The following is an 18,709-nucleotide window of genomic DNA, read 5'->3' on the forward strand; positions in this document are numbered from 1 at the left end:
AACAGAATTCCCGGGAATTAAAATATAAACGGCAGCGCCCAAATGGAACCGTTCAAGTCCGGGCCGGCCGCACCGCACAGAGCCTCCCGGCCCCGGCACCACAGCCCGGCGCGCCCCGGGGCTTTTCCCCCGGGGAAAACGTTCCCTTCCCGAAGACGGGCGAGAGCCGTCGGAAGAGGCTTCGTCCGCCTGGGGGAACGGGGCCGGGTCCGGGTCCAATTCTTTGGGTCAGGAGCGGACTCGCTTCCCGTCGGGCCGCTGCCAGAGAACCGCGGTCCCGAACTTGCCAGTTTTCCCCGAATCCCGAGTGGTGCGGGCACGCGGCCCATGCCGCCAACACGCGTGTTTTCCATGGAAGAACCCGAGGAATCCACTCCCGCACAACGGCTATGTGGGGCCCGGCGCCGAAAGCCCACTCCGCGGCCCTGCCCGGAGCCCGTGGGGGAAGTGGGGGGGGCTGAGTCCCGGTGTCGGGGTCGCGAAATGGACCGGCGGCGGTTGGCAGCGGGAGGCGGACGGGCACGGAGCCCGTTCAGCACCACCGCGGTGGACAGCTCCGCGCCGGACACGTGGCTCCGCGCACCGGGCGCCGCGAACCGAACCGACAACGGCGGTACCGGGATCCGTGCCCACCTGCGGGCACCTCGACCGCCAACGAGCCTCCGGTTTGTCCATCTCCGGTCCCGCGGAGCCCCGATTCGGACGAACGAGGCCGGTCCCGGAGCCGCCGTCCCCGGGGAGCGGAGCGGTGCCACGCCCGAGCCGGCACCGAGCTCCGGTTCCCGGTGCCCTTATTGGTACGGGGGGGGGTGGAGGGGTGGGGGGGACACCGCCTCCCGGTCCCGGGGGGGACACCCGTGGGGCAGAGCCGCGTTATATCAGCGCCGCCCCACCGCGGGCCGCGCACTCGGGCGCCGGGCACGGCTGGAACGGCGGAACGAGCGGCGGAACCGGAGCGGAGCCGGACGGGGAGCGCGGGGCGCGGGGCGGGGGGGGGATCGTGCCGCTGCCCCCGGTCGGAAGGAAAGCGGCGAAGGCGGCGGAGTCAACATTGAATATTTATTAATCGCCGTCGAAGGACGCTCGGTAATTACAGGGCCGAGCAGTCCGGGCGGGGGGCGCCGGGGGCGGTGCATGCAGAGGTGGTGCCGGGACCCCCGGCCCCGCGCCCCGAGCGGTGTCCGCGGTGCGGCGGGGGGCGGGCGCGGGGGGGCTCTTGCATATCGTTGGCCATAGATATTTATTAATCGAAATGAAACGGAACAGAAACACGAAAGCACTTCTGGTGTCGGACAGGCGGGTCCCCTTTGCTACAACTGTTTTTTTTTTTTTTTGTTGGTTTTTTTTTTTAGTTTGTTTGTTTCTTTGTGGTTTTTTTTCTTTTTTTTTCCTTAATTTTTTTTTTTTGCAAAACTTTTTTTTTTCCTTTTTTTTTTTCCTTTTTTTTTTCTTTTTTTGACATTTCTCAGAAATTCTCCTCCTTCCCTGCTCTCTAAAAATGCTGGTTTCTCTACGGTGGTGCGGGCAGCTTCACAAACAGCCTCATCTCTCCGCTTTTACGGCATCTCCCGACCGAAGGGATCCATCCAGCCGGGCACAGCTCCGGGCCGGGGTCGGGCCGAGGGCCGTCAACCCCTCCGCATCCCCCCCATCCCCGCCGCTCCCGCTTGCATCGCTGCGGGCTGCCCTGCGCCGTGCCCCGGCTCCGCCAGCTCGAGAAAACCGGGCCGGCTTTGCATTATTTTTATCTCTTTTTCCTTTTTTTTTTTTTTCTTTTTCTGTGTGTTCGTTTCTTTTTTTTTTTTCTTTTCCTTTTTCTTTTTTTTTTTCCTTTTTTTTTGTTTTTTTGTTTTCCGTTTCATGATATTTTTTTTTTCCTTTTTTTTTTTCCTTTTTCTTTTTCTTTTTCTTTCTTTTTTTTTTTTTTTTTTTAAAACAGGTAAAAAAACGTCCTGACACACACACACACACGTTGCGAGAGGAACTCCGGGCACCGGGGGAGTGGGGAGGGGGGGGGGGGGGCGGGAGCGGGGCCGGGCCGGACCCCCCCAAAGCAAAGTGCATCTGTGAGCGTCCGCCGGGCCGGGCCTGCTTGCATAGATAGAAATATTGGAATCTCCGTTTCGCCTCTTTATTGCTTCGGAAAGTTTCGCTCCGCGCCGCAGCGCGCTCTCCTCTCGCTCCCACGGGGGTGTCCAACGCTCGGGGGGGCTCACGGCGGCGGAGGGGGGGAAACGGCCCAAAACGGTGCGGGGTGGAGAAGGGGAAGGGGGTGCGGTGGTGGTGATGGGGAGGGAGAAATAAGAAACGAAATAAATAGGAAACGACGCGGTTTTGAGGCAGAGCCCCGGGCCGGGCTGCGTGCGCTCCTTGTCACTGCCCCGGGGGGGAAGGGGGGGGGGGGCAGGAAGGGAGTAAATGGTAATAATTAAAAAGAAATAAATAAAGGAAAATCAGTCAAAAATTAAAAAAAAAAATAAAAAAAGAAAGAAAAAAGAAGAGTGGGGAAATGGTTCAAAAAAAAAAAAAGAAAAGAAAAATGAAAAAAAATGATCCGGGGAAAAAAAAAAAAGGGGGGGGAATAATCGTCCGAAAAAGGGGGAAAAGGGGGAAATGGTCCAAAAAAAAGCACTTTGTCCCCACGGGGCTCAGGACCCGCTGCCGGGGCCGGGTCCCGCTATTGCACCAAAGCCCGCGGCGGAGCCCCGGGGGGGTCAGTTGTGGAAGAAGGCGTTGAGCTCCTCGTACATGGGGCCCCGCTCGTGCGGGAGGTGCATATCGTAGGGGAAGAGGTTCTCGGAGTGCACCCCCCCGCGCACCCCCGCCGAGCCGAAGACCAGATTGTGGCCGGCGGGGCGGGAGCCGGGCAGCGCCGAGTAGTGCATAGAGTAGTGGTAGCTTTTCTCGTGGTCGGGGGAAGAGTCTTGCTTGAGGGAGAAGTTGCCGTTAATGCACAGCGGGGGGCTGAGCCCGCCGTCGTACTCCGAGCTGTTGTAATCGGGGGACGCGTTGCCGTAGAGGCTCTCGTAAGCGGACGCGCAGTAGCTGTGTGTCCTCAGCCCGTGCGAACCCGGCCCGGCGGGCGGGGGGCACTGAGCGGCGGCCAGCCGCGAGCAGGGATAGGGGTAGGGGTGCACGGCGAACGACGCGTTGGGGCCGTGGTAGCGGCCGCCCTCCTGGCCCTGCTCCGTCAGGAAGTTGCGGGAGTTGAGCTGCAGGCAGCCGGCCACCAGGTTGGTGGTGGGCTGCGAGAGCCCTTTGCACAGAGTCTGCACGTAGGAGACCAGGTCGGGCCGTTTGCCCGAGCGCAGGATCTCGGAGAGAGCCCAGATGTAGTTCTTGGCCAGGCGCAGCGTTTCGATCTTGGAGAGCTTTTGGGTCTTGGAGTAGCAGGGCACGACCTTGCGCAGGTTGTCCAGGGCCGCGTTCAGGTCGTGCATGCGGTTCCGCTCGCGGGCGTTCGCCTTCTGCCGCCGCAGCTTGGAGCGCTCCAGGCGCGCCTTGGTCATCTTGCGCTTCTTGGGGCCGCGCTTCTTGGGCCGCTCGCCCTCCGCCTCCTCCAGGCCTTCCTCCTCCTCCTCCTCCTCCTCCTCGTCCCCGCCTAGCTCCCCTTCCTCCTTGCTTTCCCCCAGCGAGCCCTCGGGCGGCTCCTCGGGGAGGGCGCAGCCCTTACCCTTCCGCTCCTCCTTGTCGCTGCGGGCATCCTCCTCGCACTCCTCGGCCCAGCTGGAGAATTTCTGAACTTCGGGGATCAGGCTGGGCTCGCTGAAAAGTCGCGTCAACATGATGGCTGCAGCGGGGGGGCAAAGAGCGCAGCGTTACCGCGGAGCCCCGCACCGCACCGCGCGGAGCCGCCGTTCCCCGCCGCCGGGAGCGGCCCCGATGCGGCGAAAACGAATGCGCCGCCGGGCCGCCCTCCGCCGCCCCCCGCCCGGGTTCGCCGGCACCGGGGGCACCGGGGCGACGCTCGGGGCGGGGCGCCGCGCACCGGGTCCCCCCCCGCCTCTCCGCCCGCCGCCGCCCTCCCCTCCGTGCTCTCTCCCCTCCCCGCCGCCGCCGCCGCCGCCGCCGCCGCCGCCGCTCCCGCAGCCCGGGCCGGGCCCCGGTTCCCACCGCTGCGCCCCCGCCCCGCGCCCCTCCTCGCCCCGCGGGTCGCGGCCCCGCTTGGACGCCTCCAACTTTTCGGACGCGGAGCGGAGCGGCTCCGGCCACGGTTCCACCACCGCCGCCGTCCCGGGGCCGGAGCGTAGAGCAGCGGCCGTGCCCCCCTCCCCCCGCACCTCGGCCCCCTCCCCTCTCCCGTGCGCCCTCCTCTCCACCCGCCCCGGGCCCTTCCTCCGCACCCCACCGCCCGGGGCTTCCGCGGAGCGCGGCCCGCAAAATGCGGCGGCACCGAACGGCGACGCGGCGGGGGGCGGCGGGGGCGACCGGGGCAGGGCCCCCCCTCGGGGTGGGGGGGTCTGGGGGGACGGGCGGTGGTCCCGGCGGGGTCGCTCCCCGGGGCTGGGAGGTGCGGCGGGGCCGGGGCGGGGGGCGCCGCCTGGGGCGGGGAACGGGGGCGCCGCGGGGGAGCGGGGGGGCGACTCAGCCGGGCGGGGGCCCCCGGGGGCGGCGGCGCGGCGGTTCCGAGGCGATTTCGTTGATGCGGTGCGGCCGCCGCTGCCCGCTCCGTCCCGGCGGGACCGCACCTCACCGGGAGCCCCGGGCGCGGCCACAGCGGGGGGGGGGGGGAAGGCGGGGGGAAAATGCCCCGAACCCCCCGGGAGGGGTCGGAGGGAAAATGCCACCTGCGGGGCCGGCGGGGATGGGGAGAAGAGAAGGATGGGGGAGAACGAAAGAAGGGGAAAAAAGGGCGAGACGTGGCGGAGAAACCAAACCAACATGGAAGTTGCCTTTTCTCCATTCAAGTTTCCTCGCTGCCCTCCCAGCCCTCCACTTCTTACATAACTCACCTTCGGCGCTGACTGGAGGAATTCTTATTTCATTGTTCCCAGCATCTTCTGGGAGCGGGACGCGGCTCCTTGAGGTGCTCCAGCCTCCTGCAGTCCTCTATCCAAAAGGAGGCGAGAGTGGCATCTCTACCCAGCAAAGGGGGTACCAGCTCTGCTGCCAGTGCCATATGGTTGGCACGTCATGCGCGAGAGCTATCACATGAGAGCTAATGATTGACATGCGCTTGCATTCAGGGAGATTTGTCTCTCTGGGGAAGGAGGACTCGCCATCTGTCACTCTGTACTCAAAAAAAAAAAAAAAAGAAAAAAAAGAAAAAAAAGAAAAAAAGAAAAAAAAAAAAAAGAAGGAAAAAAAAAAAACCCCTTCCAAATCTACAGATCTGCCTACACGCCGCAAAATGGGACCTGGGCGAGATGCAGGCGATAGCAGGGCTGGGGCTGAACAATGGAGCGCAGGCAGGAACCGGGCTCACGGGGCGGCCTGTGTGTGCTGGGGGCAGCTGGAGGCGCTGGCTGAGGGGGGGATGCCACAGGGACCCTCACTGCGAGCTGGCATCGGCGGATCGCTGCACACAGCGCACGGCTCGCCCGGCCGCGTCCGCACCCGCTGCTGCAGAACGGGGCCCGGTGTGGGCTGGGGGCTGCGGGTGGGCACGGCCCATGGGAGGTGGCGGTGCGGTCGGTGCCCGTTTTGGCCGTGCTGGGGTGGGCAGAGGGTGCACACGGCACAGGGAGGGCTGTGGGTCCCCACGTGTGGTGGCATCGCCGTCCACCCCGGACCCCTCCGGCACCCCCTGGACTGCACATCTCTGCCATCCTTTCTCTGCAAACCCAGCTGCACAGCCCTGCATGAACGCATCCAGTCTTCAGCACCCTCCTACGTGTGTGCACGCACAGGCATGCGTGTGTACATGCGTGCAGATCTGCATGTGTGCACGTGTGTGAGCCATCTCTCCGATGCAGCGGTGAACCCTGAGGCCGCGGGTCCCCTGGTGCCAATGGCTGAGGCCGTGCTGTGCTGCAGTGCCACCCACGAGGCCTTTGTCTGCCATGTGCTGCTGGCCCTCTCCAGCCCCGTGCCCCTGTGCAGTGCACTGGCACCGCTGGCACATCTTGGTGTCTCTAGAAGCCAATGATCCCCAGCCCCCGGCCCTGCAATCAGCCTCACGCATGTGTTCTGGCCCTGTGTGGCAGTGCCTTGTTGAGGGCAGGAGGAGGTGACCAAGTGTCACCACAGACTGTGGGCCCCTGCAGGCTGCACCATGCACCCTGTACCGTGCATTGAATGGGGACACATCCCAGGACAGAGCATGGGGACACCCACAGGTGTGCTGCATCCCTGGGTCCCCCTGCTGCCAAACACAGCCACTGCCCTCGCTCTGCCCTGGGGCTGTCACCACTTCCTGGCCACTACAGTTTTGCTTGGCTCTGTCTCCTCTGTCCCTGACTCAAGTGACGCAGATGACAGCCCCATGTCCCCAAACAGGCCTGGCCACACTGTAGGGACACAGTGGCAGTGGTGACAGCGGGGGCTGCTGCCTCCGTGCAGACAAAGGACTCTTCGTGCCCATCCACGGGGTCTGTGCCAGTGGCCGCATCTCCCACCGCCCCGGTGCAGGTGATGGGGCTGGCACGTGACAGGGGACCTCCACCAGCAGTGTGTGTGTGGGGGGGACATCTCGTGCTGTCACTCACGGCTGCGGCCAAGCAGATGGCACCTGGGCTGAAGCTGAGGGAGGCAGGGCCCGGCCGTGCCAGTGTCAGTGCCACGTCTACCTGTAGTGCCCTGCGAGGGTGAGAGCACAGCACATCGCAGCGCTTCCCACGGCGCAGCTCCAGCTCGCTCTGCCTGCGCCCCCTGAGCCCCGTGAGCCCTCCAAGCCCAGGGTGCCCCCCTTTGGGGCTGCCTGAGGCTGAGGAACTGCTCAAGGGTCAGTGAGAACCACAGCCACGCGGGGACAGGGACAGGAGGAGCCCCACATCGCAGCCATCGCATCCATGCCACCTCATTAGCAGCAGGCGCGTGGCGAGGGCTGGGAGCGGGCCGGAGCCTCATCAGCATGCACAGCTTGGAGAGAGAAGAAAGTGGAGACATGAAACGGGGAGAGCAGATGAAAGGGGCGCGGGGAGATGAAAACCCAAACTGGCTGCTTAATTGCACCAGGGCTGCGGTGGAGGTGGAGAGCTTCAGCCAGCCCGTGAGGGACCTCCGTGCCGTCCCCATGCTGTCCCCTCCACCGGAGGAGGCGCAGAGCACAGCAGCTCCATCCAGATTTGGGAGCAGGGCTGTGTTCACAGGCTCCGGCCCCACACGCTGTGGGGATGGGGTTGCAGGTGAGGCTGTGTGACCTCTCCAGAGCCGGGCGCCGTGCTGCCCAACGGAGCCCCTTCTTCTTACAGTTCCAGCCTTCCCCTCCATCCTGAAGCAGGAGGGCAGCGGATGGGGACAGTGCCCGGAGGGAGCAGTGGCATCGGCCGGAGGTGGGTGACGTGACTCGGCCGGCGGTGACAGGAAAGGACCTGTGGGCACTTGGGGGAAGACGGTCCGCTGCGAGGGCACCGCGCTGGGACACAGGGGGTCCTGGCCCCTCGCTGTGGGGCTGAGCGCAGCAGGGCCGGCTCGGGGCTGATTCGGCATCTCCCCGTGAGGCGCGGCGGGGGGGCTGTGCTGCCAGATGGAGCCGGCTCCGTGCTGCAATATTTCTGGGAGGTGAAGGCTGCGAGAGATGGATGCGCGCGGCTCAGCCACCGCCGGGGATGTGGCAGCACGGGAAGGGAGCGGCAGGAGTCAAGCGTGCCCCTGTCACCGTCCCCATCCCTGTCCCCATCCCTGCGGCCTTTGGGGATGATCAGCCTCAGGCCCCTGGAGCAGCTCTGCCTCGTGGGACCCCTCCACATGTGTGTTGGAGCCAGTGGTGAGCGGGTCCCCATCTGTGGGGCAATGGCATCTCTGGGGATGGGGCCGTGGGGGCCGTGCCTGTGTCTGTCTGCAGTGGAACGGCGGTGGCCTGGGTTGGACAGAGAGCGCCGGGGGGAGGGAGGGTGTGGCAAAGGGAAACTGAGGCACGGGGGGAAAAAAGGGGTGGCCCTGAAGGGAGAGGAGTCTGGACTCTGCCAGGAGCTGGGGGCTGTGTGTGAATTCCATTTCTTTTGCAGGAGGAGGATGGAGAGGGGCTGTGACCGACCATAGGGCTTTGGACCCTTTTGTCCCCTCTGCTGTCCCCTCCTGCCCGCTGTGACTCACACCAGCTGTGGACTCAGTTTTATGGCACGAGGTGTTCATTGGGCACATGATGACCAGGGAATTGTTTGGTGGGAAAGTGCTGGAGCTGCAACCGTGCAGAGCTGGGGGGGGGTCACGGGGGGCAGGATGAGTGTCCTGGGTCACATCACCCATCACCAGGCAGGATGTGAGGTACTTCTGTGTCACCAGAGCTCCTGCCTGTGAGGTAGGTGAAAAGGCTGCCCTGTGAAGGCCACAATGTGCTGTGATGTCACAACGGCTGGGCTATGACATCACGATGGCAGGGCTGTGACGTCACAACGGCTGGGCTGTGGCTTCACAATGACAGTGTTGTGACGTCACAATGGCAGGGCTGTGACGTCACAATGGCTGGGCTGTGACGTCACAACGGCGGAGCTGTGACATCACAATGGTGGGGCTGTGACGTCACAATAGCAGGGCTGTGACGTCACAATGGCGGGGCTGTGACGTCACAATGGCAGGGGTGGGAGCGCAGCAGTGCCACCGGCGCGGGCACAGCCATGTGTGGGTGACAAAGCGCTGCTGGCAGATGGCGTTTGCTCGGGGCTGCTGCAGGGATGGGGGGGGGGGGGGAGGAGGGCACGTGGTGCACGGATGCTGCCTATAACTGTGCACCCCCACAGGGCCCCCCCAGCCAGCAGAGAGGTGCTCACCTCCCTCCAGTGTCCCAGTGATGGTGGGGAGGTGGCTGTGCGCTGTGCGCTGGCTGACAATGGGTTGCAGTGGGGTAGGGGGCACAGGCACACTGATGAGGAGGAGCAGGGTGGCATCAGGAACAAAGGAGATGGTGCCCAGTCGGAGATTTGGGGCTGGGGGTGCCCGGCCTCTGCCCTGCCGGGGTCTTGAGCCAACAGCCTGTGGAGGGGATGCAGCCCCATGATATCTCTGTGGGGTTTGGCTCTCCTCTTTCATCCCAGGGCAATCTGGGGTCTCCCCACTTCATTCAGCCTTTACTTCCCATCCTCGGATGCTTCAGGGGCAATCTGGGAGCCATTTCTGGGTGCTCCAGGTACCACCATCCCTCCTCCTGCCGCTTCGGGGACCACCATCCCAGGGCACCACGGGGACCCCCATATGGAGGAGCGCTGGATCCCCCATCCCAACACACCGTGCCATTCGGCAGGGAGCGGATTTGGGGAAGTTGAAGGGGGGGGGGGGGGGGGGAGGTTGGGGGGGGTGTAAATCTCCATGGCGACACGGTGACGACAGTCGCCATGGCGAGGCTGCGTGGCCCGGCCCGTTGCCATGGCGATGCGCCTGGCACGACGAGTCGCCATGGAGATGGCCGATGGATGGAGCGGTCCCCATGGCGGGGCCCGGGGCCGGGATGTGGCCGTGGGTCGGGGGACCGAAGACCCACCGTGGGGCCACGTGGGGCTGCGTGCCCTCCCGGTGTGCGCGGGGCCGGGGCCGTGTGCCGCCGCGTGCCGCCGCCGCCCGGGTTCATTTGCACGAGGCTTTTCCACTCCAGTTCACACTACCATCTGACAAGCCCAACTTCTCATTTTCAGAGTAATCACTCCACTGCACTAATTGCACATGCAAATATGCAAATTCGTATTAATTAATTACTATACTAATTAGTTCTGTGGTATTTGCGAGTAATAAATCATTCGGAGGGAGCGGGAAGCTGGAGACCTGGCCCATTTACACTTCGCATAAAATTTTAATAGGCGCTCCGGCTGATCCGGGACAGCCGCGCCGCGCCGTGCTTAAAGGGCCAGAGCCGGGCTGGCATCGACTGCCCGCACCCCCCGGTCCTGCTAAAGGGTGGGCATGGAGGGGGGGGGGCAGAGGGACCGGCAAGCAAAGGGGGGCACAGCAGGCGAGGAGGTGTGAAGGTGGTTGGGGAAACTGAGGCAGGCAGTGGGGCGGTGCTGACGGGCGGTGGGCGCAGGGCTGCTCCATTCCACCACCCCACTGTGGGGGGGGTCCGGCCGCTGCCCCCCCCCAGACCCACAGCTCCTGCCCGTGCTCCCCCTGCTGCCGCGCAGCCGCTCCCTGCCGCCACCTTTGGGGATTTTGCAAGCCTTTAATTGTCGTAAGCACAGATTAATTAAGCAGCGATAAACACAAACCCATGCATTATTGATGAATAAGGGTGAGTTCAGGTTGGTGCAAACGTTGTAATTAAATATAAACCTCAAGCTGCCCATTGTTAACTTACAAATTACATTACTATTGCGACATGTGTCGGGGCTCACACGGATGCGAGGGGGATCACACCCAGCATGGAGACCCCCACCACCCCACACTGGGCGCCCCCCACCCATCCAGCCCCGCTCCAGCCCTGACCCACCCTGCACCAGGAGGGCTCCATCCGTCCCAAAGCTGTCCTGCATCTCCCACTGAGCTGCCAGAAGGGCCCAGAGTGCAGCATGACATCCTGCTGCAGGGACACCGCACGCACAGGACCCTCACATGTATGTGCACAACCCATGCACACACACACACGTGCATCCCATGCGCACACACACATCCCAGGCACACATCTGGTGCATACAATTGTGCACATCCCATACACACACACACACACACACACCCCATGCACACATTCGACACGTGCACACACACACATCCCTGCACACACACACATGTGCACATCACACATACATACACACACACACACAACAGCTCCCTCAGCACCACAATGTCCCACAACTCACGTTCCCACATCCCACATCCCCACACCAGAGCAATGGCTGCAGCCTGTACTGACCACCCCCCTTCAGGGCTGCCCATCACAGGGTCTCCAGAACCCCCACCTGCTGCCCGCCCCCCTTCCCCATGCATTCCTCCATCTGGATTTGCACCCAAAACCCCTCACCCAGGACCCCTCCCTGACACAGAGGTGCCACCCTCACAGTAGGGACCGCATCTCCCCATCCCTTCCATCACGGCCACCTCCATCCCCACATGCATCCAGGCCACCCTCATCCCACGGGGACTCTGGGGGCACTCTGTGCTGGGGACAAACCACAACAATGGTTGGGGGGTTTGGGGAGGGGGGGTCGGGGGAGGGAGAGCTCGCGAGATGTGCGCGCCCGGCTGCTCCCAGAGTGCCCCTCTCTGGGGCGGCGGGGTAGCGGGGCTGGCAGCTGTTAGCTATTTATTAACCAGTCATGGTTAAATTGGTTTATAAATTAACAGATGTTTTAACTTTATTCTTTCTTCTGGGAATGGAAGCAGCAAACTGGTCCGTGTTTGGCGGCTGGGCTCGGAGTGGGTCGCCCACCCTTTTCAGGAGGGTCCTCGTGGGGTGGGGGGAGGGAATGGGGAGGATGGCCCCCAGCCCAGCAGGGCCCCCCATTCCAGCAGCACACAGCGGTGGTGATGGGGCACGGGGGTGGGTATGGGGCAGTGGGCACGCGGGGTCGCCTCCCCCATCGGCACCTGGGGCTTTTGGAGGACATGTGCTGCAGGTGGGGAAACAGGCAGGGCCGGGGGTGCCCCACGGTTTTCTCTCATTGCTGCCCCCTGGGAGCCGGGTTTTGGGGTCCCCACTCATTTAACCTCGCAGCCCGCAAGGCAGGATGAGCCCGGCCTCGCGGGTCCGGTGCGCTGCGTCCTCCCCGGTGTTGACCCCGGTGCCCGCAGCCCCAGGAGGACCAGGAGAGCCGCTCCGGTCCTCTCTCCGCGTCCCCACCCCCCCCGGGCCCCGCCGTGCCACCGCGCCGGGGCTGACACCTGCCGGCCGAGCGCAGCAGCGCCGGTGGCACCGGGACACGGGGACGGGGTCCTCGCCCACCTCCTGGCGACACGGCGTTGGGACCCCCCCGACGTGCAGGGACCGGGCCGTGCCCCTCTTTCCCCCCCCCTCGTCCTGAAGGGGACATGGGGACGCGACCCCACCCCGTGCCTTCCCTGGAGCCCCCCGGGTTTGAAGGGAAATGGGTGAGAGCCCCCAACCCGTCAGGGCGAAGCCCCCCGTGCTGTATGGGGGGGGGAGAGGGGTTAGCGTTTTGCAGCCCCGCGGTCCCTCCAGCGCTGCTTTGTGCCTCAGTTTCCCCACAGCACACGAAGGGATGCCGGGGGGGCGCGACTCCCAGTGCAGCACCATTTAGGGGGAGGGAGTGGGCAGCAGACCCCGACCCCCCTTTCTCCTCGTGGCTTCTCCCGGAGGGAGGGTCCCAGCACGGAAGGGGTTAAGGCCCCCTCGACCCCCCCCCTCCCCACTGCTCCCACGCGCGCTCCCACGCGTGTTCCCACACCCGCACATCCTCTGCACCCCAGGGAGCGCTCGGCCCCCGCCCGCCGCCCCCGCCGCACTTTGCGGGGATGGTGAGGGGGTTGGGGGGAAACGCAGGAGGGGGGGCGGACCCCGAAAGTGCCCCCCCAGAACCCCACTCTCTGCAGGACCCCGAACAGCCCGGGCAGGGAGGAGTGCCATGGATGGGACAAAAGGGTTCCCCGGGGTGGGGAGCACGGGGGGCACGGAGGCACCCACTGACACCCCCCACCCTGACCCCGCCCCATCCGTGGCCCCGCCCACACCACTGCCCAGCCCCCTCCCACCCCGCACTCACCTTTCGGACCGAATTCCGGCATCCTCCTGTGCGCCACCCACGTGCGCTGCCCCGCGATGCTCCACCCTCACACTGACCCGTCCCCACGACTCCCTGCCCCCAGGATGCTACGTCCCCACCGTATTCCGGCCCTACGCATCCCCATCCCCACGACCTGCACCCTTCCCACACCGTGTCCCTGCAGCACCCCGTTCCCCCATAGGATCCCACCACATCCCATCCCCACAGCTTCCCATCCCCTCAATGCCCGTCCCGGTGGCCGCGCTGTCCCCATAGTGGCACCGAAGCTCCCATTCCTCCCAGTGCTGGCAGGTGGGGGGTGAGCGCTGCCTCCCGCACCCTGCTGCTATTTTTACTTTCTCTGCAGGAGGATTTGCTGCTGCACGGAGCTGCAGCCCCCACTGCACGGCACAGCACAGCACGGCACAGCACGGCATGGCATGGCACGGCATGGCACAGCTCCGGAGCAGCCCAGGGAGCTTCAGGGCTCAGCCAACACTGACCCCACAAAGAACAGGTCCACACCATTGCCATTTTGCAGTACATAGAAGCGTGCAGTGGGGCAGTGGCTGCAGCACCATGTTCCATCCCCATCGCCGTGTCCCGGTACCCATCCTGGCTGTGCCCACAGGGACAGAATGGGTACAGGTGGGGGCCGCTCCCAGAGCTGTTATTGGGGCCGTGGGCGCTCACACTGCTGCAGAGCAGGGAGGGGACCTGGCCACCCCCTCACACTGCGCCTTCGTGCGCGGGAGGAGAGGGAACGGCAGCGGGAAGGAGCCCGGGAACCTGTTGCCATAACAACCACGGGTCCCACACGGGGAGCAGGATGGGGACAGGGATGATGCTTGGCACGGGGTGGCCAAGGGATCCCGGCTTCACAAACCCCTGCAGCACTTCCCTGGGGCTGTGCCCATGTCAGCAGCCCACAGCTACACTTGCACCAGGCCGCACGTGGGTGCACAGGGGCTGTGCTGTGCCGTGCAGTGCCGGGCGGCTGTTCCATGGCACTGTGCCACAGGGGTAAATATCTTGATGGAGCCACAGCTCCTGGCCCACAGCCACTCATGGCCGTTGGAACACCAGGAGATAAGAAGGCAGAGCCCGGCACCCCCCTTCCTTGCTCTGGTTTCCTCCACGCTCTCGGCACCGCCCGGCCCCTCTGTCCCATGTGTGACATCCAGCAGGCACCGGCCGTTTCCACACAGGGCTGGGAGAGCAGTGCAGCACATGTGGCATCGTGCACCGAGCACGGGAACGGCGGGGACACGGCTGGGGGCTGGAGCTGTGCCAGGGGTGGGTGCGTCCCCGATCCCATGCCCCGACCAAAGTCACCTGGATTTTATGAGCAGAGGAACCGGAGAAAGGTGGCTTTGGAGTCTTCTGTTCTTCCAGGAGGGGGGTTTGGGTTTGGGGGAATTTTCCACGAGGAAAACCACAGCGATCCAGAGCTGTGACAGCACGGTGTTCTGGTTCTGTGACATCCCTGGTCCATGGCTCATGGTTGTGGGGACCCTCAACACACAGGCAATGGGACATTTCAGAATGCTGTGTCCTGATGTGCCCACGGGATCCATCCCCACAGATGTCCCCTATGGGACTGATCATGTCCCCCAGGCAGACCTTGCCCCACAGTAGTAGTCCCCATGCCACGGGGCAGCCCCCAAAGATGTGCCCCACAGCGTCCCACCCAGCCAGGCTGCCCACGCTGCCCTCCAGTTTGCAGAGAAACTGAAGCTCCAGGCACTCGGATGCCCACAGCCTCACACAGCCCTGTCCCGTTCCACACAGCCACTGCGATAGGCACTCCCCCCCCCCCTCCCGGTGGGGAACGGGTTAAGGGGCCCGGCAGGCTTGAGCCCCCCTCCCGGGCTCCCCGAGGGCTCATTATCCATGGCCTCAGCCCCCCTGCCCGGGGGATGAATAATGCAGCGCGCTGGTAGGAGCCGTGTCCTCCCTCCCTCTCCTTCCTCCTCCTCCTCCTCCTCCTCGCGGCTCTGCCTTCCCCACCTCCCGCCGCTCAGTCCTCACCGTGCTCAGCCCGGGCGCTGCCGAACTCCGCGTGGCACCGGGCAGCAGCACAGATCCTGCAGCCATGGATCCCAAGGACCGCAAAAAGATCCAATTCTCAGTGCCGGCACCCCCCAGCCAGCTGGACCCCCGCGCCGTGGAGATGGTGAGCGCAGGGTGACAGCGGGGTCACAGTGGGGTCCCCGGCGTGGCACCGTGTTCCTGCTGACCCCGGGTAGTGAGGGACCGTGGGGTGCGGGTGGTGAGAGTGCCAGTGGTGTCCCATGGGTGCCCCGAGGTGGAGGAGAGCTGCGCAGGGGACAGGACGGGGACAGCGTGGGACGGGAGGGAAGGGATGGGACAGGGAGAGAGGGACGAGGAAGACTGGGGGGATAGGATGAGGGACAGAGGAGACAAGAGGGAGGGGATGGGATAGGGGTACGGAGAGGAAGGGACAGGATAGGGGATGGGATGGGACAGGGAGACACAGGGACAGGACAAAGTGCTCTGAGGTCTTGTGCCAGCGGCGGTTTTGTGCAGGAGTTATGCGTGGGGATAGGGCAGGAATGGAACAGAAGGGAATGGCTGGGACAGAGCAGACAGGAATGGACAAGAACAGGATGGGACTGTGCAGGCTGTGCCCAGCCTGAGGGAACACCCACAGGATGTGGCTCCTGTGCACCCTGGACCCACAGCTGTGTGGGGCTGGGGGCTGTGAGGGGCTGGGGGAGGTAGGGGGCAGCATGGGGACCCTGAGATGGGGACACGGCCCCTCCATGGGGCACTGCACCTGTCCCCTGCCATGTGCTATTGAGCACCCATGGGATGGGGACACGATGGGGCTCAGCCCTGGGGCACTAGGTAGGGGACAGGGGACCGAGTGACACTGCTGTGCCTCAGATCCGCCGGCGGAGGCCCACGCCTGCCATGCTGTTCCAGCTCTCCGAGCACTCATCCCCAGGTGAGCCAGGACACAGACCAGCACCAGGCTGGGGACAGATGGGGACATCGGGTGGCCCTGGGGGCAGAGGCAGCTGCTCCAGGGATGGGAGGTGTGGACAGGGATGGGACAAAGCAGCTGGAATGTGACGAGGTGCCACAGGTGGGATGGAGTGGCAGGAATGGGACGTGGGGGTGGAGGTGGGACAGGTGTCTGTGTATGGGATGTTGTGGCAGGAATGGGACATGATGATGGCAGGGATGGGACCTCAGTGGCAAGGATGGGATGTGGTGCCGCGTCTGCTATGGGATGTCAGGGATGAGACACGGTGGGGGGCGGGGGGAGCGGCTGGGGGTCACACATGGGATGGGGCGGCAGGGACAGGGCAGGGGCTGCAGCTCCAGCACCCGTCCTACCCACCCATTCTCTCCTGGCGCTGCGGATGTAGAGGACGAGTCCCTGCCCTACCAGGTGAGTGGGTTCCGCGCACCTCTGTCCCTACAACAGCCCCCAGCCCACCCCTGACCCCCCCCCAACCCCCCCCGGCACAGCCTCCCCCCACAGCACAGTCACCACGGTGTTATCGTGGTGCTGCCGCCCTGCCCCGTCCCAGCGCTTATCGCTTCCCTGCCTTCTCCTGGCCCTGGGGACGGACACACGGCGCCGCGGGGACGGGGACATGAGAACGGGGACTGGGGTCAGGCTGTGACACTGGGACCTCGTGGAGCTCAGGTCCTCACCACTGACACCCTGGTCTCTAGTGCAGTGTTCCCATCACAGGGACGCAACACTGGGGGTCTCTGTTACAGAGTCCTCACTATGGGGGCTCAACATCAGGTCCCCATCGCAGGGTGTTCTTACAGGGTCCCAATATCAGGGGTCTCATCCCACAGTTCCCATTGTGGGACCTTCACCAAAGTGCCACAGTCCTGGGGGGGCTCATCCCTAGATCCCCACAGTAAGATCCCCATCATGACACCTAGTCCTTGTGGGGTCACGGGTGTCCCCGATGCGGGAGTGGCCGTGTCCCTGTCCCCAATGCTGTCTGGTTGCTCTGTCCTGCAGCGAGCCTCCGGCGAGGGCTGCCTGCTGAAACCAAAGAGGACAAACCCGTGTGCCTACACACCACCCTCGCTCAAAGGTACTGTCCCCAAAGGCCAGGTCCTCCCCAGGGGACTTTTTGGGGCAGCTCCCGGAGCTGGCTGAGCCCCCAAGCTGCTGCTATCTGGATGGGGAAACTGAGGGAAGGAGGGCATATGGGGTGGGTGCAGAGCAGTGGGCTGGGAGACCTGGGCACGCCGCACCCCTGTGCCTCTCCCAGTACTTCCCAGTGCTTCCCAGTGCTCCTGGTGCCAGAGCGGGGGCTGATGCCGGTGCCCCACAGCGGTGCAGCGCATCGTGCAGTCCCACCTGGAGAGCGGCCTGGCTGGAGGGGACAGCTCTGATGGAGAGCCTGATGATGGGGACCCCGAGCTGGCCCGCGGCTGCGACCCAGACAGTGCCCTTGAGTCTGGTAAGAAGGATGGTGACATGGGGACAAAGGCTGCAGCAGCCTGGGGGACGTCAGGACATGGGACTGGGTGCTGCCAGCCTCCGTGGGGGGACAGGGCTGCAGTGTCCCCTGCCTTGTCCTGGAGCCATGCTGATGCCAGCTGGTTCCCCTGGCTGTGTTGTCTCTGGGGGGGGAGGCATGCCTCCTCTGCCCCGGCTCATCTCTGCCATCCTGAGAAGCCCTGGGGAGCCAGGCCAGAGCCGAGCGGAGCGTCTTCCCTGCCACCAAGCTACACAAGAGGAAAGGTAATGGGGACACCACAGGGAGGGGAACAGAGGGGTTGGGAACACTGTGGAGACTGGAGTGGGAATGGGCCAGGGATGGTTCCACTCTGGTGTTTGTAACACTGCATGGATGGGGACTCTGAGGATGGGGATACTGCTGGGATGGGGCCTCCACAGGGATCAGGCCAGGAAAACTGCAAGGTTGGAGACATTGTGGTGACGGGAGTCCTCTGAGGACGAGGTGATGGATGGGGCCACCTCAGGAATGGGGAACCCTGTGGGGACGATAACACTGTGGAGATGGAGACTTTGTGGGATTGGAGACAGGGATGGGGCCACCGTGGGGATGGGGATACTTGGGATGGGGACACTGTGGGATGGGGACATTGTGGGATGGGGACACTGTGAGGATTCAGGACTGCTGCCATTCCCACGACCTGGCTGCAGGCAGCGCGGTGGCCGCCCCATCCCATGGTTGGCCACTGTCTCTCCCTCTTCCCCCAGGGGGGCAGAAGGTGTCCTTTGCGGGAGGCATCGCTGAGCGCAGCGAGGACCTGAAGGCGCTGACAGTGTCTGACATCCCCGAAGACCCCGAGGACCCCGAGGGGGGCGAAGGCGACGAGGAGGAGCCGGAGGACGGCAGCGGTACGGGGTGTGGGGGCTCCCTGCTCCCTCAGATGGCAGCAGGACCCCCACCTGACCCCACTGTCACTTCAGAGCACAGCGAGGAGCGGCGGCACGTGGGCCTGGCAGGCACGGAGCGCCGCCGCTCACCAGTCCCGCTGGGCAACAGCTAGCCGGGCCGCGGCCCGGCCGGGACCCCCACGGCCCGCCCCACATCACCGCAGCTTCGCCCGCAGCCCCGCTGCCCCCCGGCCCCGCTCGGAGCCTGCGCTTCGCGCGTGTCCCCGCATGGCTCCCGGCCTGGTTGGCGGGACCGCGGCCCCACACCGCTTCCACACCGTGGCGGCTGGCGGTGAGGCCGGGGTCCCACGGCCGGGGCCCGCCCCGTGCCCCCCGCATGCAGCAACGCCCGCGCTGCGCCCCAATAAACGGCTGTACAGAGCGGTGTGCCCGTGCCTGGGGGGCGGCGGGGAGCTGAGGGGGCGGCTGGGGGCGGGAGCCGCGAGGCAGCGCCGTGACGGGCCCTGCGTGCCGCCCGATGGAACCGCTCAGCCCCGCGGAGCGCTCCCCGGCGCCGTTCTCCTCCCGGCTCCGCTCCGCTCCCCACGCCCCCGCA

At 64.8% G+C, this 18,709-nt stretch overlaps 2 protein-coding genes across 3 annotated transcripts; one reads left to right on the forward strand and one right to left on the reverse strand.

The window, feature by feature from the left end:
* Positions 1-2,569: 2,569 nt before the first annotated feature.
* On the reverse strand, positions 2,570-5,189 carry NEUROD2 (neuronal differentiation 2). The gene is made up of 2 exons (XM_031600733.2): positions 4,953-5,189; positions 2,570-3,790 (listed from the first exon to the last, which is right to left on the reverse strand). Exon 2 carries the CDS (start codon positions 3,783-3,785, stop codon positions 2,715-2,717), a length of 1,071 nt encoding a protein of 356 aa, XP_031456593.1. The 5' UTR covers positions 3,786-3,790; positions 4,953-5,189; the 3' UTR covers positions 2,570-2,714.
* A 9,456-nt stretch (positions 5,190-14,645) lies between these two features.
* PPP1R1B (protein phosphatase 1 regulatory inhibitor subunit 1B) lies at positions 14,646-18,534 on the forward strand. Of its 2 annotated transcripts, none has more exons than XM_090124870.1 (8): positions 14,646-14,919; positions 15,654-15,713; positions 16,135-16,164; positions 16,759-16,834; positions 17,078-17,206; positions 17,425-17,490; positions 17,974-18,114; positions 18,187-18,534. In XM_090124870.1, exons 1-8 carry the CDS (start codon positions 14,839-14,841, stop codon positions 18,264-18,266), a joined length of 663 nt encoding a protein of 220 aa, XP_089980996.1. In that variant the 5' UTR covers positions 14,646-14,838; the 3' UTR covers positions 18,267-18,534. The 2 variants fall into 2 exon arrangements, with proteins under 2 accessions (XP_089980996.1, XP_089980997.1); XM_090124871.1 differs by having other exon boundaries at positions 14,651-14,919; positions 15,654-15,714; positions 16,142-16,164.
* Positions 18,535-18,709: the final 175 nt, after the last annotated feature.

The sequence above is a fragment of the Phasianus colchicus genome, chromosome 26, assembly GCF_987193195.1.
Source record: "Phasianus colchicus chromosome 26, bPhaCol1.hap1.1, whole genome shotgun sequence".
NCBI classification, from domain to species: domain Eukaryota; kingdom Metazoa; phylum Chordata; class Aves; order Galliformes; family Phasianidae; genus Phasianus; species Phasianus colchicus.

Bases quoted from the DNA above. Each gene is read 5' to 3' on its own strand.
- NEUROD2 (XM_031600733.2), bottom strand. From the start codon at position 3,785: ATGTTGACGCGACTTTTCAGCGAGCCCAGCCTGATCCCCGAAGTTCAG.
- PPP1R1B (XM_090124870.1), top strand. From the start codon at position 14,839: ATGGATCCCAAGGACCGCAAAAAGATCCAATTCTCAGTGCCGGCACCC. The intron at 14,920-15,653 runs GTGAGCGCAGGG...GCTGTGCCTCAG, and splicing joins ACCCCCGCGCCGTGGAGATG to ATCCGCCGGCGGAGGCCCAC. The intron at 17,491-17,973 runs GTAATGGGGACA...CTCTTCCCCCAG, and splicing joins CAAGCTACACAAGAGGAAAG to GGGGGCAGAAGGTGTCCTTT.